At 38.3% G+C, this 23,086-nt stretch overlaps 1 protein-coding gene across 1 annotated transcript; it reads left to right on the top strand.

The window, feature by feature from the left end:
* Positions 1-700: 700 nt before the first annotated feature.
* On the top strand, positions 701-21,839 carry LRRC72 (leucine rich repeat containing 72). Its single transcript, XM_062605013.1, has 4 exons — positions 701-5,916; positions 18,521-18,685; positions 19,958-19,985; positions 21,538-21,839. Exons 1-4 carry the CDS (start codon positions 5,790-5,792, stop codon positions 21,704-21,706), a joined length of 489 nt encoding a protein of 162 aa, XP_062460997.1. The 5' UTR covers positions 701-5,789; the 3' UTR covers positions 21,707-21,839.
* Positions 21,840-23,086: the final 1,247 nt, after the last annotated feature.

The raw sequence follows: 23,086 nt of genomic DNA, 5'->3' as shown, positions 1-23,086 counted from the left end.
TCTTACAATTCTCCTTTCCCTTCTGCAGTTATGTAAGTTTCCTGAATCACTAGAACTTCCTAAAAATGTTTAGCTTTAACAAAACAGTATATTTGAGTAATATTTTTAGGTGAAAAACTTTGTATCACCTTGAATGAACTAAAATAACAAAACTGTCTATGTATGTATGTGTGTGTGCCTAGAATTTTTTTTTTATTGCATGAGTATACACCTTTGAATGAAAAGCTATTTGCACTCATCAGTGAGTGGACACACAAAACAGGGAGCTTCCTTGTATCAATAACCTTTAACTTACAGCAAATCTTCTGTTCCCTCAAGGCAAACAATCAGGTAGCTCCAACACCTGCAAGTACTGGAAACATTTGTCTGAGAAGGAATCAAACTAGTGGGAGCCTGGGGAAATACAAATACAGTAAATGGATTGAAAATACTTCAGCTGGTGCTTAGATTGCACAGTCACGAAGTACTACTCTTTGCTAACACAGAATCCCAAAGACTTGCCAAAAGTTACCATACCGTGATGTTGGAGCAATTATCAAGTGTATTTAGAAGAGGAGAAAGCTGTATTATGGATTAAAACAGTGTTCATACACCAAACTGTATGAAGGTAGAAAAGCTCTGTAAGATGACAATGACTCTAAAAAGACTCTAAAAGTCTGCTGATACTTACATATCTATCACTTTTTAAAACACAGATATTTCTGTAGAAGTGAAGTGGGCTTTACCCACGTGATTTTTATACCCGTGCACATCTTTGTAATAAGAAATCACAAAATCAGCCTGACAGGCATAAAAGCCAAATTCTCAAAGCTACTAGTGTACTAGTACTTGGACTAGAAGTCCAAGTAGTTGTCTAAAAGCTCTTTTAAATTCCTGTAGTTTGAGTAATTCCTCTGTGTTTGACACATCCAGAGTTCATACTGGATTCTAATTGTGCTCTGCTACAATGACTGCTACTTGTTCGAGTTCCCTACCACTTTTACAGACATACTTTGAAGTATTTTTCTCCCCTGTAGAGTTTTGTGAACTTGAACAAATATCTTTGTTAGTCATGGGCCTAAATAACACCAACACACATCGGTATATATACCATGCCTACACATACCATTGCAAGCAAATACTGTGAAAAATTAGAACATGGGCTTCAGAAAACTTTAATCGAGATTTATTAAACCATTCCTACATGACAATGACAGCAAAATCATCATGTCTGACAGCTCTAGAAAAAACTCTGAAGTCAATATCAACTATGTAGTTTTTGAGAATCTTGCAGCTCATGAAGCTGCTTTTCAAGCACCTTTTCCATCCCTTCATCAGTCAATGCTCCCTGCACCATTTTTCTCATGTAGGCAAGAAAGAATAAACAGAATTGAACAGTTGTGAAACATAATTATGCTATTTTCATTCTGCTAATTAACAATAAAGTAACAAATTATGAATGTGATTATATGAACATAGGAGGAAAATAGTGGACTTTATCTAGAAGGTCTGTTCCAGGCCCAGATCCTATTTTCTGAGCAGGACAATACTGTAATGGTGGCTGTTGCCATGTACACAGATTTGGGACAACTGAGAATTAAACCAGTAAGTAACTGCCTTTGATACACTGCTGCAGTGTCCAAATACCAGTCAAACCTTTTACTAGCTTTAGCTACTTGCTAGTACCTTTAGCTAAGGTACAGTACCAAGTATATGCTAATAATTAGAGAATAAGAATACTAGTAGTAAATAGTGTATAAGTAATTAATTCATACAGCTTAGGTCAGTAGAGCTTTGATAGACTAAACAGAAGTTACAGGATACCAAAAGATCAAATCGGTGAGACAGAGGAGTCAGGGTTTTTCCCAAGACAGAATGCATGAAGAAACACTTTCAGTGCCAGGCAGCCAATAACTATAATGTGTCCCATATTTAGATTAAGATACATGATCAGTATTATATAAATTAAGGCTTTTTGTTTGATTAAGATAATAATTTTAAGAGTTCTGGCATTGTGATTACATTCCTTTACCCTTGAATCAATGTACATGTAAGTCTTACATGTATAAATTCAAACTCTTCTTCAGACTAGTTTTATTCTGTATTTGCATCTAATCATTTGCATGTATTTAGTATTACAGTATGAAATCACTACAGGGCATCTATTTGCCATGTTATATCTTCATGTCATTAACTGAACAATTGAACTACTGTACTTGTTACTGGGAATGCCTATGCTCTCTGAATACGTTGCCTGAACCCTCATAGTCCACAGATGGTATTAGGGGCCAGCAACAGATACAGACCTTCCAATAACCAAGGGAATTAATTTAGACCTGCTTTTGTGCATCTCTGCATGGCACAGTCTTGCACCACATAAACAGAACCTCATTGTCAACATATTAAGACAGAACACTGAAAGTTTGCATCTGAAAATTACTCTGGCAGCCATAACAATTAAAAAAGTATTTGAAACCGAAAAGTTTATGGCTTTTGTCTATATCTGGAGTTTATGGACAGTGGCAGCCCAGTGACAAAGTAGTCTCTGAATTAATAGGCACATTTCCATCAGACATCAGTAAGAACAGTATTGACTTCTACATGTAGCGAACTCTGCAACCATTATCTTTTTAGAAACTATTACTTAAAGGCTAAGGTGGTCAATTTTGTTAGGAAGCACTATTAGAAGTTTTAAACATGCATAATGTTTTTCAGAAAAATACAAACAATGTTAATAACTTGATTTCAAGTACTGAATACAGAAGTTTTACTTATGTGACTAACAGCAACACTTTTATAAATAACTTCTCTATTAAAGCATCCTTCCATGAAGCCTCAGGCATTCCAAACTTGCACATAAATTCCAGTTATCATGTTCTGGAAAGCATATGTGATCGTAGCAATGGAGATATATATATGTGTGCATGTATATATATGTTAGGATAGATACAAACCGTTGTGGAAGTGCACATACAACATTTTGAAACATTGGGATGTAAATTTGTAAGACTAGAGTAACAGGATCGTTTAACATATATCATGGTTTGGGTTGGAAGGGACCTTAAATATGATCTAGTTCCAACTCCCTGCCATGGGCAGGGACATAATGTTGTTTACATACTCATAAAGCACTGCAGCAGACAAGAATTTCTTTTCTGGCTGTCAATCAGACTTGGAAGCTTAACTGCAAGAATACTCCAGCACACAGAATGGCCAGAGAATGCTGAAATAAATGAAACAGATTGTGCTGATAGGAAGGTAAGACAGAGCATTTATACATCTGTTGGAACTCTTCTCCACCAGGCCTATCACATCTGTGATACTGGTGGTCTTTGTTCTCCAGGGTAGTATTTAGCTGTCAAGTCAGACTGAAGCTGGATTTGAATGAGCTAGGCCATCCATATGATGCAGTCTGCTGAGACAAGTTTGCCATAGGCTGCATGCAGGCTGTTTTGCTTTCTTCCCTGATATTTACTATTCTGTAACATTGTGTCATTTATATTACACATAATACTAGAAAGACTAAAGAATTCAAATCTCTTGTTTCCCAGGCAGTAGTCTAACCATTCAAGGTAATCATTAGCTTCAAATCAAAAATAGTCTGAACTGTTTAAATACAGGGTCAAGCTTGTATTATTTACTGGAAGAATAAAAAATCTCCCAAAATTCTGCTCCTGAACTTGTTAACGTCACTGGGATGTTGCCAGTGCCATCAGCAAGATTAATAGTATGAGTCAGAGAAGCAAGTCAAATGCCTGAATGCTTTAGACAGCACAGAGTATTTGAAACATCTGCACAGGGCTTGCAGCTACTGGACCTACAGAAGACCTGCCCTTGTGGAGCAGTAGCTGGAATGCAGGTGGGATATCCTGCTGATCTTTCCTCGGGGTTCTGATAAACACTGATAAAATATTTCCGGTAACAAGAAGAAAAAAGGAAATACGCATTGATCTACTATATTTTGCATTTAGTTCACTTCTTCCCAAGTGAAATTTACTTTCAACCTGAAAAGCAAGTTAATTTTACTAGCTTTTATGTAGCATTAGTATAACACTGGCAATTTTAAGTTTGTCCCACGTAATTCTTTTATTTTTTGATGGGTTCTGTAAGTATGTGTATGCAGAACTGTACAAACTTGTGATATGGAAAATAATTCTGCTTTCTTGGGGGGTTGGACCAGATGACCTCCAGAGATCCCTTCCAACATGAAACAGTTGATTCTATAAAATGAAGATGCAGTTTTTAAAAATACCTTTTGTGAAAAAGCCATACAGTACAGAACCTTTGAAAGTATTTTAACTGCATAAGATAGTAAACGAACGAACTGTGCAAGTACCATACTGTAATGGTGTATATCGTATCCATTTCTTAGAAAAAATGGTGACTGCAATCTTACTATTTTATTTTTCCTGCTCAATCTTTTTCTTTTTACACTAAATATACTGCAAAAATGCAAGCCTTGCCAGGGAGATGCATTGAAACACACTCAGCATTAAATAAGGGCCAAGAAGACTGCAAAGTTTAAGTTATCTATGTGAAAATAGATTTTACTTAAAATATTTGGGACACTGCATGAAGCAAAAATCTTACTAGTAGATTCAGAAATATTATTATTATTATTGTTGTTGAAATTATAGTCATTATTCTGAATATCCCAAAGGATAAGTGATCATTCATTTATGCACAGCAACCCAGGAACAGGATTAAACAGGTGATAGGTTATGTATTCAGGAAAAGGACAACACCAAACCAGTGCAAAATATGGTGTCAGTTCAGTCTGAATACAAAAATACTAATTTTCTGTCCAAGTTCCTTTAAACTTGGTGTGGATTTTAAATGCCAATTGCAAATGCAAGAAAGAAAAAGAGATGAATTTTACTGAAGTTTAAACAGTCTCTATTTAGGCATCCAGACCAAGTCCATAGCTACCAGTTAACTCATGAAGGCAAGCACCGCAAAAGCCCAAAACAAACCTCAACCCATGTAAGTCACACCTTTGTGTTGGAAAGAATCAAAATATCTTCTAAAGGTCTCCCCTCTCACCATACTTTAGATTACTAAATTTGCTTGTTCTATCATGTTATTTGGAATAGCTGATAATTTTATAATGGAAGTTGACTTTATCTCACCTTTCACAATTCTGAAGTGGCAGCTTTACCGTTCTCATTGAAAACTCAGAACTTTAACACAAAATGCAACAAACACTGATCTGTGTACCAGTTTTTCCTTCGCCAGTACATTTCCTTTATGTTTTTTAATACCCTAGAGATATTTTTAGAAGCTAAAAATAAGTGATTAAACACATCTCTGTTGTCAGTTTTATACTTTTAAAATGTCTGTCTTATTTGAGGTTTCTGTTTTTTTAAAGCTACCTAGCTGAAATGGAAGCCACCCACACATTTTTTTTTTCTCTGAAAATTAGGTATTTGCAATATAATACTTGTGCTGTAGCCCCATTCCTCCATCATACACACCACATCTAGTTTCAGTGGTCTGAACAAGCAAAGGCATGCACGTAATTAATTCCATGAGGGGCAGCTTATTCATATATTTGCAGACACAACTCTTGTTCTTTGTATATCAGTTGCACATAATTTACAGTGACTATTTCTGCTAACTCAAGTGCTCTCTGTAAATTAAATTCTAAATAAAGCTCCAAGTTTTCAGACATATTTTTGTTGTAGCTTGATCAAACATTTTCTATTGTTCTACATGCCCATAAGTGCACACACGCATACACAAACAATGGAAATGCCTTTTTCTGGTTTTCAGCTTGTGCTATGCAGTAAAACGGTTATAAAAATAACAACATGGCAACAGTTGCTTGCACATGTGGATGTCATAAAACATTCTGTGTTACTTTACAATCAAACGCGCTGTTGCAGCGACAGGCCTGTTCCAGAAGTGGGCACGGAAGGCATTTTCTCTGGCACCAAGGTGATTTGCAAGTTGCAAATAAGGGATACATACGGTGTGGATTAGCTGTAAATTAAAATCACAAGTGTTTTCTTTGTAAGTGACATTCGTATATATGCACATAGAATATATATATATACATACACACAGGATTTGTGCTTTGAAAACAAACAAAAACCAAACACAAACCCCAGACGCAATCAGGGATGTAGCTCTGTAGAGGGGGAAAAAAGGCACACACGTTTTCTCAGGACCGTGATCGAGCACACCCCCAGCAGACTTCCCCCCGCCCTCAGCCGTGCCCGCGCCCGGCTCTCCCGCAGGGCCGCACCCCTAGCCTGCCATCCACCCCCTTCCGCCAGCACGAAGTTCTGTGGTGATTTAAGGCGCAGGCTCGGGCTGCCGGTTCCGTGTTAAAGCGGTGCCGCTGTTTCTAAGTTAGCGCTGGCTCGACACCGTCCCCATCACGCCAGGCCAGACAGCCCTCGGCCACCCCTAACAAGAAACGGGATCCTAAAATGGTGGCGACTGCCAGCGGAGGCGGGCAGGTAAGCACAGCTACCAGAGCCGCAGCCGGGACGGGGCGGGGCGAGGCCGCTGCTGAGTGCAGTCCCTGGCCCCCCGCCTCTCCGCCCGCCCTCGCAGAGCCCCAGGCCCGGCCCCACAGGTGGGCGGTGCCAGCTTCGCCCCCTCGCTGTGCGGAGGGCGCCGGGTAAGCGGGAGCTAGCTGCTGGGCGAGGAGAAGGGCGTGTAGGGGTGCTGCCGGGGGAGGGAGGAGCTCGACTCTCCCGCTCGCCGTGGCAGCGGGGCCGCCCCGGGGCTCCTCCGGCAGAGGCAGCCGGCTCTGCCTGGGGAGGACTTGGCCGGGGGAAGCCGCGCACCTGCAGGAGCGGCTGCGAATACTGTCGGCGCCTGGGGCCGCGGGGTGCTGTGGTGGAGGGCTGGGGCTGACTGGGAAGGGGGCTGCCAGGGTGGGGAGAGGGTGGGATCTTGAATAACGGAGTCTGAGAAATAGAACTGTGGGGTGCAGTCTCCGTGGCTGTCTAACGCAGTACCAGGGATTTCTGTTCTCTTCAGAGAAGAGGTGTGCGTTCCCCATTGGTGAGGCTGGCCGCCCTGTGCCTTCCGCAGTCCGAGAGACGAACTTCAACACACATGGGGCTGTTGCACAGATACTGTTATCCAGATAGGACTTACTGTTCCGTCTGCAGTTTTTCGCCTGGGTAGAAATTAAAATACAGCCATTTCTCCCATGTACCTGACAACTGCAGTCAGGCTGCTGGTCATACCGAGCAAATGGCCACTGTCCCAACATCAACTCTGTGGAATAAGAAACTGAATCCCAACTACTTCTTCCCTCTGTTCATGAAGTAGCACAGGTTCAGCACATTTCCAAGCTCACCCACAGTTATTTTAGGTATATTCAGTGTGCCCAGAACATGCTGATGTCATGGTGCAGGCCATACAGGACCCTCTAGACATGGCCATCATGCTTCCAAGCCGTTTTGTGTTTGTAAAGTATCAATTTTGTGTTTTAAATCGTAAGTTCAGATTGGATATAATGAAGAAGTTCTTTACTGTGAGGGTGGTGAGGCACTGAAATGGGTTGCCCAAGGAAGCTGTGAATGCTCCATCCCTGGCAGTGTTCAAGGCCAGGTTGGAGAGAGCCTTGGATGACATGGTTTGGTGTGAGGTGACCCTGCCCATGGCAGGGAGGTTGGAACTAGATGATCTTAAGGTGCTTTCCAGCCCAAACTATTCTATGATTCTGTGAATAGTGATCTCAATTATGTTGGGCATAAAAACTTGTGTAATAAAGCCGTTGTTTTCTGATAGATGTTTTACTTTCTGTCAACCACTAGTAACAGAGTTCCATAATCCTTATGTGACTAGGTTTCATTCCTTTTACAAAATACAGCACACCAGTAACATACTCTGAAAATCAAAGTTGTGTCTACATTTTTCACTATAAAATGCACAAACGAGTTTTCTGGATGCATAATTTTGAAAAGTCATGTGCATGAAGTGAACTTGCATAAAATGAAGTTGCAGCTGTATGCAGCTGTAAGCAGTTTTCTCCCTGATCACCTGTGCTGGGTTGGCTGACCTGAGTGAGAAAACCGTTCTCCAGTCAATATACATTATTTTTTCACTTCATGTCTGTGAACTACGATTCTCCACAGGAGAGGAAAGTTAGTGTAACATAATTGTTGGAGTATTTTGATCAATTTAAAATAGAGACCATGGATTTAATATCTCTTTATTTCTCTGTGTTACAGTTTTCAAGGTGCTGTGATGCATATATTAATTTTGGTGTGCATATTAATTTAGACACTGAATGTGTATATGTTGTAATGAGTCTACAATTATGCAGTGTATTATGCTGACAAATGTACTGTGTACTGTTAGGCAGTAGAAAAACATCTGAAGAGCTGTGGCTTTAAGAGGACTGTGGATGTCTTAGTATTGTAGCTGGATGGACAGAAAGTAAAACATGTTTTTAAGTTTGGCTTTTACTAGAAGAAAAGCACACAGTAAATGGTAACTTTTCATAGTGCTTTTTGTATCAGAGAATCTCTGAACATCATCTGTATGTGAAATATCATGTTGTGAAGGAAGAAGTGGTGAAGATATGCTGCTGACATATGCAGCAGAGCTATACTCACAGTGAAATAGTTAACTGCCTCAGCCCTAGATAGACAATCCCAGAATTGCTTGAGGGTCTGTAAGTTCACAGGGTTGTGCATGAGCTTCTACCACAGGGAGCAGAGGAGTGAGGCTTAATGGGCTGATCTATGCCTGTTTGAACTGGCTCATAAGGCTGGGTGGAAAGAGTATCAAGAAGGCAAATGAAAAAACACAGGACCTGCCCAGTCTAAGAACTGCCAAATTTCTGACCTCCCTAAAGAAAGTTGTTACTGCAACAGTAAAACTCATTGGTAGCACCTTTGAAATTGCCACATTCTTACTACTAAGAATTGAAGGAAGGGCAGGGCAACATAAAGTGAGTATGCGAACACTTGTTTGGGGCTGGCAGTCCTGATCAGAGAACTGATCTCCTCTGGGAGCTTTAAGAAACAGCTTAAGATTTAGAGCAGATGAGGAGAAGAAACCATGGTAACTGAAAGAAGGCAAAGCTTTCATGAACCTGTGGGTGATCTAGGTTGATAGAGGTGTATGTTGTAGGATGAGCATGAGGAGAGGCTACCACGGAAAGATGGATACATGACAGGGCAGACTTCAAAGTTTTTGGAAAACATACTTTGAATTTCTGGCCAGGGCATAATTGCATATGGTGTTACATACCTGTCTGAAGCCTCACAACTGCATTTGCTGTTTGTACATTTGATATCATATATAAAGAACTAATGTAGTTTAGTAATTCAGGGACAAGGCTTTCAAGATTTCTAGGTCCTATGAATAATAAAATAAGGTGGCAAAGGATTTTGGTGTCGTCTAGTTTGGGTTTAGTGGAAATCAGGTGGTCTTGAAAAATCTAAATGTGTCCACTAGTAACTGTAAATTCCTTAGCACATCTTCTGATTTACACAAAGTATTTGATGCTTTCCAAAAAGAAAATGTAAATTGGATAGCTACTGTCAAAATTAGTAAAATATGTATTTTAAAAAGAAGAAAATATACATAAAATCTAAGGGGGAAGTTTAATTAATAAGTAAATTCTAAACAATGCAAGCATATGCAAGACTGAATTAAGCCTATCCCATTTTCTGATTTTAAACACCTTTATGTGTGCCCTCCCTGGCTTTGAATTATTTTTTTGGTATGGCATAAAAAGAAATGTTCAGATGGCAGATACAGAAGTGATCTGTCTTCCCATGAAACTATTTTGAGAAAGATGGTGCAAGCTGGCTTCTTTGATGATTGGAGAGAAGTGAATTACTTTTATTCTATACCAGTTTATTTAAACCTTGAACCTCAGCCAATCTCTGTATCAGATCATGCCTCTTTAACTGTTGGTTTGACATAATTTTCTGCTGGCTGAAACAAGAAAATGAAAAAAAAATGAAAAAAAAAATTATAATTAAAGTCAATCAAACAGGAGGGAATGGGCTTCTATTTTAAAACTACTACTGTTAAAGGGACATGAAAAAATGTACTTTTGGACACAGAAAGCTGTCATCCTAGGAAAATTGATTAACTTAGCAGTAGGTAGGAAAAGAGTGCTGCAGGCCAAAACAGATAAGTTTGTAAGAAAGACATGCAAAGTCTGGAAGGCACCTAGAAAGGTACAGGCTCTTTTTAAATGTTAGAGGAATTAAGCTCTACCTGGGGCAAATTAAATGCCTTAATACCAGAAAAAAAACAACAGATCAAGGCTTGGAGATCGTCAAGGTGAGACTGTTACTAGAGAGGGAGTAACACCAATTAAAACATAAACCTGTAGACTAGGTATGGAACAGCAGTGACAAAGAATATGAGGAAATTTTGGTTTTGCTACCTGAAAAACAGTATTCAGAGGTACACAGGAGAATTAGTAGCTCTGTAAGAGCTCTGTATGTCCTGTCAACATTCATCTCCCTGTCTTTGCTACTTGCAGTACTGTATTTTTTGGTTACATGTGCGTATTTGCAGGGTTTGTTTTTATGAGTTATTTGAGGAAGCCAAATAACCAGTTTAACAAAGTAGCAGCATGGGATAATCTGATTTTCATAAATACAGGAAAATAAAAATACAGCATCTCAAATTTGTAGGGTTTAGTCTTGACAGATTTTTATTTTTCAAATGCAGGATAATTGTGGCCATTCCCCCTTTGTACCTGGAGGGTTTGTTGAAAACAAAAAACACATGGGCAACCAGAGGCTAGGCTTCACAGTGAGAAAAGAAGCAGATCCTTTTAGGCTGATCATATGAGGCTAATTTTTATCAATCCTGCTAATTCTTTCTGAAACACTCGCTCTAGTCTTGTGATGTATTAAAGTCCACAAGGAAAGTTTTATTATGTCAATTGAAATTTGTCAAATAAAGATCATTATAATTATTCTAGTGAAAATCAAGAATTTATTTAAAGAATGACGAAGAGGATGACTTGACAGCTCGCTAGTATTCTCTGGTTAGTAGGCAATTTGTTACTGAGGGTACACTGGCAAGCTCAGAGTGTTACATACACAATTAAGCGCAAAACTCCAGCTGGACCATTGGAGATCGTTCCAGCCTCAGCAGATGCACAGTTTGATTTAAAGCAAGACTTACTGAATATGAGTGAGTACTAAGTTTATCTGAGGACAGGAGTGGAAAAAAGGCAACTTTCTCAAGATACACTAATATGAAAAATATTAAGAAATGTACATTGATGTACTTGGCTCCTCTGGCCCTATGGCTTCGCAATCCATACCACACCTACAAAGCAGTTCTCCTTTCAGGTTTGTGTCCCCAGATGCCAATCTTCTCCTCTTGTGTTCTGAGCAGGATTTCTGCTAACTGCTGAGTACATGGGACTCACTTTCCCTGGGAAAAGAAATGCTGTTATGGGTTAAAAACAGTGTATCACTTAGTTTGTTCCCATTTCTTTGTCACCCTGCTGCTTTGTTACACTTTCAGATGTGTAGAATGCTTTCACTATGTCTGGCATCTTTCTCATCTCAGGGTGAGAAATGATGTTGATTAGTTTCTGTGACATTTTGAGGAAAACAAATGTTTGAAAGAAACATGAACAGCAGAGACAATACAGAAAATAACAAAATGTGGCAAACAGAAGAGAAAGTATCATTGGTAGAGAAATATGGATGGGAAATGCTTTTCAGCCTGATGTGGTGTGAGGATGTGAACACATAGTCTGTGTCAGCCACAACAAAATTTTTTAGTGACTTTAAAATAAATTAATAATGATTTGAAATTAAACTATTTTATAAGGAATTTACTATTGCTTGTGGGCAAAGGTAGTATTAGGTATATACTATTGTTTGTGAGGCAAAGGTAATATTAGGTCAGGATAAAAGGAAGTAATGAATTAATGAAAGGTTACTGGGGTATAGAAGGGAAGCAGAAGAGAAGAAACAGTTGATGCTGATTTGTTGAGGCAAGAGTGATGGGTACCAATGGAAGGAATCAGAGTGAAAAAAGTGTGGCATATGCTTGAAGGATGTGACTAGGAAGATGAAAGCAATATTGAAATCTCCAATAATAACTAACTCATTCAAGTTGTTACCAGAAGGCCTGCATAGATTGATAACTAGAATATAAAATTCAGTGTGCAGCATAACAAAATAGTTATCTAATAAAGGCAGTCAGGTATGGTGAGAATAATTCATTATTTTTCATCTTATTTCAGGTGCTCTGAAACATTTATGTGTATTACAGGTTCTGTTTCTTCACAACAACCAGTTAAAAAACCTTGGCAAAACAGTGAAGGGGTTGAAAGGAATGATAAACTTGCAGACCCTGAGCAATACCTTGTTTTTATTTTGCAGAACAGTGAGCAGTAGTTTTTTAGTGTTTCTTAATCAGGATGTTTCTTCTCTGTTTCTGCATCATTTGCCAATAGCTTTTGAAGCTAATTATCATTTTTAGCCAAATTTGACAGAAGAGATCTATCTGTAAGACATGAAAATTCCACAGAGTGTACCTCAACTAAGAAAAAGCTGCCAAATGAGTTCAGAAGTTAACTCCTTTTGGCTGCTGGCTAGCCAGTCTGCTGGATGAGTAGCTTGGAGGCAGTCAAAGCAGTTTAGTGCTGCCTTTTAGTCAGAGCAAATGGGAGCATGAGATGATCATAGAGGTGGAGTTGAGAAATGGGTGTTATTACTGTTGAGAGTATTCACGATAGGTTATAGAACCCAAACTTCTGTCTCATTAATTCTGTTGCTCACAGCACTTACTCTCTGCATCTTTTTGGCAGATTGGGGATTTCTAGAGTCTAAGAATAAATACACTTTAGATATTATTATATATTTAGATATATACTGTAAGTATAACAGTATCTGTTAAGTAGCATACAGGCTGGAAATAAAAATAGCATAGTGTCTGAAGTTTCAAATGAAGTTATACAAGAGAGTGTTGGCTCTGCTAAATTACATCATAAGAAGGAGCCTCCAGGGAAAGTAGGATTATATGCTGTAAACCTATTGAAAGTGAAAATGTAAGCAGTCTTTTTCCATGGTTCCTGAAAGAATGTCATCATAGGTCATGTCAAATGCTCAATACTTTGAGAAAACGGGAGGCAAGTTTAGTGATGCAGTTAACGGAGGTGAATGTCATGAAGCCATACCTCCTTATGCATTCAGAAAACTGAATGTCTGATTGCAGGAAAGGAAAATATGGCTTGAAAAGTAAACTTGGTCTATTTGAGAACGCAGTTGTTTGAAGTGATATGGGGAAGTTTGGACAGACATCCATGTATGAATGGTGCAGTCACTTGGATTTAATGTTATAGCCCTACAAATTAATAGGGAGCTTCAACAAGTAACAGGGAGTTTGTCATATTCGTTGCAACCATTTGTGGGAAATAAAGACAAATAGGAGATAAAGTGCCACCAAGTTACTGTGAATGGCAGTTACAAAGGCACATTGGACTGGTCACCACCATAGAAAAGCAAGTGTTTGAGAACTATCAAACAGTACATAGAATGTACCAGTCTACTCTGATTTAAAAAAAAAAAAAAAAAATAGAAATGGTTCTTTTGTTTAAAGATCTGAGAGTAAACACATAGTATTAACTTTACAGCCCTTCCTTCTGACCTTTATAGTCAGGAAAAAAACCTGTCAATGTGTTTGTTTCAAAGAGATTTCATAATAATGAGTTCTCAAATTAGCAGGACTCTATTGGTTTAATAAAATGTGCTTTCATATTTGAAGCAAATTACAGCAGTAAATTAACAAGATAAATTTTAAATCGTATGCTATGTAGCATATCACTGTATCATTAATATGCTTACTTGCAATATTAAGCGTGAAATGGGTACAGAACTTGCACTGTGTGCCTTTGAAAACAGCTGCACCCATATATCATCTCTGTAGAATAAAAACTGTTTTGAGGATGGAAGAGTTCTCACTGTTGTGAGTGGTTTGTTTTTTTTTTTTACTGCTGGACATTGCGATAAAGCAAAAAAAGCACTTGCTGGCCTTCAGCAGAGCTCCTGCTTGCATAATACAGTTTATTCTTTTGTAGCTCTTGGGGACATTAGAACTATTAAAATGGAGCTGTCTAATACACTGTTATTGTTCACTTCAGAAGTAGCATCCAGCTGCTAAAATGTTGCATTTCTCTTCCTTAAGGCTCTCTTGTGACTTTAGGCACTGCCCTGCACGGGATTTGTAGCAGGATACCATTCTTCATCAAGCATTTAGGGAAGACACTCAGCTTCTAAAGATTTACTGGATGGAATGCTCACAACTGCAGCCTTTTGGGAGATAGGGAGGGTTTCTTTATGGGCTCACCCTGTGCTCACATCCCCCTTTTGGAATCCAAGAGTTTTGTTATGTACTCTGTAAATTGCCTCAAGTGATTTATTACCCACAGCTGATAACATCTTGCTGCTAGACCTCAGAAAACTTTTTGTTCTTTACTGTTTTTCTACCGCAGTAGTTCCTTTCTGCCCCTTGTGGGATAGGCACACTGTTTTCCTACACTCCAAACAGAGAAAACAGGCAGAACTGTGGAGGAAGAAAACATTATACCTTATGTGTGGAAGTAAAATTTCATGACCTTGACAAGAAAGTAGATAGCAGAGCCAAGAATTGATCCCAGGTGTTTTGTAAAGTAAGACTGACTTGATATGTACAATGCTTGGATTTATTATAAGAACAAGCAGTAGAAAAAAATCAGATACTCCAAAATAAACCTACAAATCATGCTTTATGTATAATCCAGGTTCAGAAGTACTTGGTATCAACCCCGGTTTGTGCCTTGGAAAAATCTTGAATCTTCATTCCATCCCTCTACCAAACATACCTGCTTTGGGAAACATTTTCCTCTCTGGAGTGCTATCACATACTTTCTTGACTCAAGGACAGACTATCACATATATGCCTAATATTCTTTCTGATCAACACTTTCTAGAAAAAAATAGGTTTGTATTACTTTGTTGGGTAAAAATTAACTTTCTTTTGCTGCCACCTTGTGGGTCTCTCACTACTTCTAAGTACAGTGATTTTTGAAAAGTCTGGTAAAGAATTAAAATATGTGAAGTTCTCTGAAACATGAGCAGGTGTTTTCTGTGGAGGAGATACCAACTGCCCATTCCAGCCTTACTGCACCCTCAAAATAACTGCTAAATGCCATCAAGCACTAAGCCCTCTTCAGAAGTCATACTTACCCTGAAGAACATGAAATAATACCTTGTAGTTTACAAGTCTGTGTGGAATGTTTACAGACATTTTTCTTTCTTCTGGTACCTCTTACATGCTTCTGTAGTATCATCTTTCTCTCCCAAACTGCTAAATTTACCTATAACAGGATTTTTTACCCTAGAGTGAATATGAGTCACAGCCTCTCCTCAAAAAGAGAAAACCAGACCAGTGCAGACCTTGGTAGAAGTCAAAATTATTAATTAAGATTTTTCATTCCCTGCTCTGATCTCAAGGTGGCAGCCTCCTGATTATTTTTACTGTCTCAGACAAACAGCATTTGTATAAGAAGAAAAATAGCATTATTATGTTTTTCATGTAGGAAAAAAATCCCCCACCCAACAAACTTTGTTTGTTTGTTTGTTTGCTGATCTGGGAATGAGCAGTTTCTATTTTAATCAACATTAGATCATTTATGAAACAAACTGATCTGGCATGTCAGCTGGGCTAATGTTCCACATCTGGCAAAGCGGCAGCACAGGATTGATACCTGTCTCTGCCTTGCAAAGGTTTGGTTATTCAGGTGATGGGAATGTATTTTAGTGAAGTTCCTAACAGGTGTTTGGAGCTTCGTACCTCAAGTCCCAGTGGAAGTTAGGACACAGGTTCTGAGAAACTTGGGCCCTTTTAAACATTTTACTCTTGAAGTTTCTTGATTTTTCAAACTCATCTCTCAAAACATCAGGAGACTGGGTATTTACATTGCATATTGTGTCTGTGGCATGAAAACTTTGTATCAGCTATGATGAAGCCTTAGGTGACCTAGGGCTCACCCGGTTTTAATAACTCCCCTTACAAATTTTGTGTCTTATCTTTAAACTGTCACACCTAAAAGACTACTGTTATTTAAAATAGGTATCACCTAACAATACGTAAGACAATCAAAGGCAAACACTTAGTGGTTTTGTCTCTATATCATAAAAAAATAGAAAAAAACCCACCTTCAAAGGTTTGAAGTACATGATGGCACCTCTACTCAGTTCTTGCCTGTGGGACTTTGCATACTCTGAAGTAAGCCAATGCTTGCAGTCCATGTTTAGTTGAGGAATTCTGCATATGTAAAGAGACTGTGCTTTGTTTACCCAGTGTAAGAACAATTTGATAATGTTTTGTACAAATTGTTTTGGCTAAGAGTGATCTTTAATTTTCCTACCTTGTGAAGTTAGTTGTTTTTCTTTTGCTGGATTTGGGTTTTTCTGATGTTGCTTGTTTTTTTTTCTGTACACATTTCGCAGACCTATTCCATAACCCACTGGCACAAGACCCAGGCTACTGGCTTTATGTGATACATCTCCTTCCTTCAGTACAGCTCTTTGACAGGAAGTGTAAGGATTGCTTTACTCTTCTCCCAAAGCATTGACAGTTGCTTTTGATTTTAATCAGTTTGGAAGAATAGGTGAATTAATCTTGCCTGTTCTTTTGCATGCTTTTATTGATATAGTAAAAGATCTAGAGAACAAATACCAATTTGTTTTTTGCAAGATTTGTCAAGGTAATAGGATTTTCACAGCATAAACAGTTTACTTTGCCAAATGCTTTTGATTTATGCCTTTTTAAACTGTGCATGTTTGTCTTGTATCTTGGTCTGTATAGTTCTGGGTAAAAGATAAAAGCCTGTGCTTAGAAACATGTACCTACATTTGTGCATTCAAACTGGTATATGCACATTGGTGAGCAAGTTTACTTAGATATGGGTAATATCCTCAGCTATCTATGTGTTTCTGTACAGTTTAAATATTTATATCACATTTCTCGGTGAAGTTCGTGCTGACCAAGTTTTCAAGTATGTCTTCATAAATCACTAAGAGATCTTTCACAGTTTGTCTACTGTAAATTTTAGGGGGAGAAGGGGGGGGGGGGGGATGTGTTAAGAACAGCCAGATGATAAATCAGACAATCCATAAACATGCCTCAGTGGACCCAGAAAATCGTCTTTGGTGATTTTTGTCTCTGGTGTTTGGAAAGCTGTGTGACTGGCAGGAGGACTGAAAATTACTGGAGAGCTCTGAGAAACAGAGCTCTGTTGATTCCTACCCCAGTACTATCTTATAAGAAAGTAGCAAGGAAAAACAGTGTCATCCTGAAAGCCTGCTCCCAAGTCTCTAAGAGTCAGAATGCAGGACTTGAGCAAGGCAGCCCCAGGACATCTGCAGGTGCTGGCAGATTGTGTAGCTTTGTTGTGAAGGAAAGCTGGTGGATGGACCACAGCTGCTGGATCTGACCGCGTGGCCATTTGCTTCCACATTCATTTTGCACTGGTACCTCCATCAGTCTCTTGCATATCTGATGATGTGTTAGACCTGTTCTTAGCATGTCTGTCAGACTGTTTTACTAATGATTGTTTTTGGCTAGGGAGTGAAGACTGAAGCTTAATGTGTTGGAAAATGTGTGTTGCATTTACAGCTCTAGAAACACTTCCGTAAAACTTCCTGGACTTAACCTTCTAAATACACTTATACTGTAATAAGTCCTGCATTAAGGCTTGTGGCATTAATTTGCATCAGACTGTACCTTGGACTTTCTATTTAGTGAGCTATTTCTCTAACATTACAAAGCTTCTTCCCCATCTGTGGAACATTACCACAGCATAGTCCTGGCTGTCTCCTTTACTCAAGACATGTGCTCACGCTTCTGTTACCTCCAGGCATGACTACTGCAGTTCCTTCCTAATTGGTCCCCTAGACACCATGACTTCAGAACTTCCCTGAATTCAGAATGCTTCTGCCAGAGTTATTTGTTCTAAACCTTTAGCTCACTTCTGTTCCATAGCTGAAGTACTGCATTAGTATGCAGTTTATATCGTTGAAATTAACATCGCCAACTTGACTTAGAGCTTTCAAACTTTCTTAAAAATTAAAAATATTACTGAATTAAATGCAAAACAGGAAAATTTGAAGGTTTTATTTTAATTGCACTCCAACAGTTTTCTCTGTAAACAAACAATGGAACTGAACTGGCCTTGACACGGGACTTGTTTTTGCTATTTATAACGAAGCTTCCAAATCTTTACTGACTTCTGCAGTAGATCTCATTTAAATGGTATGAAAAGTCTTGCTTTCTAGTTTCTTGGCTTAAAACTTCTGATCCTACTGCACTCAAAAGAAGAAACTTCATTTTATTGGATAGGGTTTCACCCTAAAGCCTTAGGAAGTATTAGCCCATGTTCCAATTTTGAATTGTTGTGAAATTACGTAGATTTACATTGCTATTGTTACAAAAGTCTGCACAAAAAAAAAAAGTGAGTTGCCTTCTGCATGCAGATGAATAGTGCCAGCCTTTTCAGCTGGTAAGGGAAATAAAATGTTTATGTCCCTTTTAACAGCAGTTACACAAAGAGAAAGGGAGTTGGCACTTCATCTTTATCACTACCAAAGGTCTGGTGTCATGCAGTCCATAGCTTTTGGGAAGAGAGTAGATACACCCCTGGAGACTACAGCAGGATCTAGCAGATGCACTCAGCCAGCCAGAAGAGTGATGATGCCCTCAGGTATTTATACTAACATAAAGAAAAGCATACATGTTTAGGTGACTAGAATTAGAAAAGGTTCTTCTCCTTCATCTGATAAAAAGTTGTTTGTTCTAGTAATAAAGTACAAATGAATCAGGAACTCAACCAATTTCTTTTAGGAAGTAAGCAGTAGTACCAGCAACAGGCAGCAAATGAATCCTTCTACTATGAGTATTGTAGCAAATGAGTTCTACTCTCTCGAATTACAGAATTGTCTTTGAAGGTAGCTGAACAAACAAAATTTCATTATTTTTCCCATCGTGTGTCTTGTGTTTACTTTTTTTTAGTTCAGAGCATCTCGAGACACTTCTAGGCTGAGCCTCAGTGACCAGCATCACAGAGTTCTGATGCCCCCTAGTGCTTTTGTAAAATAATCTCTTGAAGAAAGCTATTTCCTTCTAAACAGTGGTTTTAATTTTACATTTCTTGACTGGTTTTGTAAGCAGATTCCTTTTTATGCTTTCCAAGATTGAGACTATATTAATGGTGTCTTATAATAGCATATAAAGTAATTTTTAAAATTCTTAAAATATTTGGATCTGAAAGACAGCATGATCCTGGCACAAGAAAGTAGGTGAATACCACCTGGAACCTTGTGACTTGTACCACAGGAGATAGCCAGAACAAACCCTGCAATCCCATGCAATCTTACCTGCTATCATGGCGTTTTAAAGATAAGAAAACAGTATTGCGCATGGCTGACATTTTAAACAGTAGTGTAGATGAAGTCTGGAACAGTAACAAAATACCTGCTTTTTTTTTTTTTAAATTTATATCTCACAATAATAAACCTGAGAAAAGTGGATTTAACAGTAGTTTTGAGAAGGCTGGGAAAAAAAAAGATAGTTTAATCATATTGAATAATTGGCTTATTTTGCTGGTAATTTTCAGCGTAGGCATACAATTGTCTTTATCTCTACCATGCCATGCTTCATGTATATAGACAGTGTCATCATCTTTCTGTGAAAGTACAACAACAACAAAAAAGAGGAAAGAGGCATGGAAATGTATGTTTATGGGAAATAAACCACAAGAACTACATACACTTAAAAAAAAACCCCTTACAGATACTTGTTTCCATAGCAATTTAATTAAATATGATTTTGAACATTTCACATCATCTGCTAGGTTTTGGTTCATTTGAACAAGTACTTTAGGAGTAGGATGTCCTAAAGTCATAGCAGTCATAATCCTCAGCTAATGGAAATGCTGTACAGCCATTAATGTCTTCATTTGAACTTTTTGTTACAGGTTCTGAATTTGGAAATCAGAGAAATAAGTAAGTGAATTTTTGATTTTTTTCTTTTGCATCTCTGAAGTTTTATTTAATTTCCTTCTCTTGTGCCTAAAAAATACCCTCACCAGAGGATACAGCCAGGAAAAACGAGCTTTTGAACAAATTTATGGGCTTCATATGTAACATAGTTGCAACTGTATACTGTTCTGATCAGACAACCTACCCACTGCTGTCTGAAATTTAATATCGAAAGGTATTGCACATTTGGAAATGGGTATATAAAAATGCTATTTATTTATAAGATCAAATGCTGAACACAGGAAAAAGCATGCTTTAAGTATTAGAACATTAGAATAGCTGTTCTATATTATGGCCCAGAAAACTTTCTCCTGACTGGCTGTTCAACATACATACTCTCTGGAAAATATTATGACTTACAGAATGAAACATTTTTAGACTGTACTTGATGTTACATGTATTCTGTTCAGTTTCAAAACCCTAGAAATAAACGTAAAACTCATCTCTGTGTCTGGATTGAAGCAGCATAAATGTTGCATTTTAATGTGATGACATTTTAGATGCTATGTTTATAAAACTTCAGATATCAGGCTTGGGTTTACATTCTAGATTTACATGTGAAAATATCTGAAACATTTATTAAAGGAAATAATAAAGCCTACATGGGATGATATTCTTTAACAATTTAATTTTATACTGCTGTTCACTTCGAGTACAGCTCTTTACAGTCAAGCTATTTAATGTTTAAAAATTGTTTCCTGCTTCCAGTTGAGTTAGCTGTCCTTATTGATAGAATGGGTATACAGCTTCCTCTCCATCTTACTTAAGCAGATGCTTAGGCTTTTGTTATGGCAGAGAGTGTTACACTCGGTGGAGATGGTTTATATTAGTTATGTGTTACTACAGGTACATCTTTAAGAAATAAGTTCTTATAAGATCGGGTTTTAATATTGCATCATCTGAGTGAAAAGTGTTTGCTCTAACATGGAGTCCTTCTCAATTCTGCACTGATGTTGTGCATTTGCCACTTTTTTTTCTCCGAGACTGAAGCTGTAGCAGGATACAGGAACAACACAAGCTCACTGTCACGGATTCAGAGCTTGGAGAAATAATATTTGCATCATGGATAGTTAAAAGATCCATCGTGAAATAAAAGTGCATTTGCATTAATGGATATCATATTGCTGTGATATAATAAAATTAGTTTTATGATTTCTGTTGAATCAGAGCATTAAAAGTGTACAACAATTTCTTTCTTTGGGGGGGGGGGGAGGAGAGAAAGCAGTGAAAACAAAATAGCATTTTTAAGTCTACTATAAATGCATTTTAAATAATTAATAGCATGATTTTTTACCCCCTTAGAATACTGTGATTCTGACCTTTTCTTATTTTGTTTTGCTTTCTTAAATCTGGTAAAAGAAGGAAACCTTCTGAAAATGTAACGTTTTCAGATCCTCACAGTTAGGGTCACCATGACTTCTAACTTCACTTTCTACACAGGGAGCATGTAATAAATTAGCTCCAAAGTAGTTCAGAAGCATTCAGAAAATGCACATTTTCTTTGTTCTTTTTGCAGAGAACCATTTGAGAACCCTGAAGATGCAGTTTTACTTCGGGCAATGGCAAGATCTGTAATGGAATTTTCCTATGTTGACTGGAACAATGTAGCCACCTCTCAAGAGAGACGGCTTGAAAACAAAGCAGCAGCAGAAGCCTGTAAGAAGCTGACAGTCCAATTTAGATGAGTGTTTGCTTCCTGAAGACGAAAAAGTCACGCCTTTCTCCAGAGTGGAGATAAGCCCCTTAAGTAAGTTACTGTCTCTATAAAACAAGTACATTAAAACATGCACCTAATTAAATGAACTTCCAGCAAAAGAAGTACTAGTGTAACATTCCTTTTGTCATCAGATATGTAATACAGAGAGGGGAGAAATTAAGAAAATGAATGATAGTGCAGGTTGCTTGAAATGATATTCTTACCATACTTTTATTACCAGAAATTATTAAAGCTAAACTGCAAGTTAATTTTTAAGAAACTAAGGATAAATAATTTCATTCTTTAGAGTTTCTACAGAAGAATTAGACTTACCGTGTTCACTAGCAGCAATTTGTCCTCCGCCATTAACATAAAGATATAAGAAAGCAACCATTAAGATATTCTCATTTCTGAGAGGGATTAAAGTATCAATTTGTGTGCTGCATGAATGCACTCAAAGCTCTCAGTTTTATGAGGATACTCAGTACATTGGAAATGTGATCTCCTAAGACTGCTTATACCTGGCACCTAATACTCTCCTAGGGTACAGGCCTGTGCTTGCTGGTCCCTTTAAGAGAGACAGGGCTTGCCATACAGAGTGTGTTGCTCTGAGGCTGCTGATAGGTTTTAACACTCTTCTATAACCACATGGGTCATACTGTGCTGTAGCACTACACCTGTCACTTTCGGCTTCTAAAGCTTACCATCCCTAGGGAAGCTACTGGGAGACATGCATGGAGATGGAAAACAACGCATTTCCTCATATCTTTCTCCCTCCATTCTGCCAAAGACCTAGAGTCAATGCTATGTAAGGTATCAAAGCCTTTCTTCAGCCTGTGGTTTGTCTTCCGAGTTCCTTCTTTCTTCCCTGAATTAGCACAGGACAGTCTATGTTGGCAGGGATCTCTGGAGTTTTATCTAGGCCAACCTTCCTCTTGAAAGCAGGTCTGAGATTAGGTTATCCAGTGCCCTCAAGGGGAGTTGAGTATTTCCAGTGCAGGAGGTACCACCGCTTCTTGTCAATCTCTTTCAGTGTTTAATTGCACTCCAGAACATTCTTCTTACATTTATATGTAATTTCACATGCAAAGACTCTTGGGCCTATTGGCTAATCCGTCACTGTGCATGCCCCATCTTCTCTACAACTACCTCTAGGTGATCAGATCTCCCTGAGTCTTCTTTTCTATGGGCTGAGCAAACCAAATTCCTCCAACCCTCTTACCACCACAGTGGCAGGATCTCTCTTGTTATTTAATGTCTCTCTTGAACTCAGCTGACAAAAACAGGACATCTTTGACCTACTGTCTGTACTATACTTCTGTCTTTGCTGATGCATGGCACCCTTTACCTTTGGTGCTGCCAGGGCAGA

Source organism: Pezoporus occidentalis, unplaced genomic scaffold (assembly GCF_034315485.1).
Source record: "Pezoporus occidentalis ecotype Australia unplaced genomic scaffold, CSIRO_AGI_Poc_V1 ctg9, whole genome shotgun sequence".
In the NCBI taxonomy this organism is placed as follows: domain Eukaryota; kingdom Metazoa; phylum Chordata; class Aves; order Psittaciformes; family Psittacidae; genus Pezoporus; species Pezoporus occidentalis.
The sequence above is the reverse complement of the archived record's forward strand: the minus strand, read 5'-3'. Positions and strand labels throughout refer to the sequence as shown.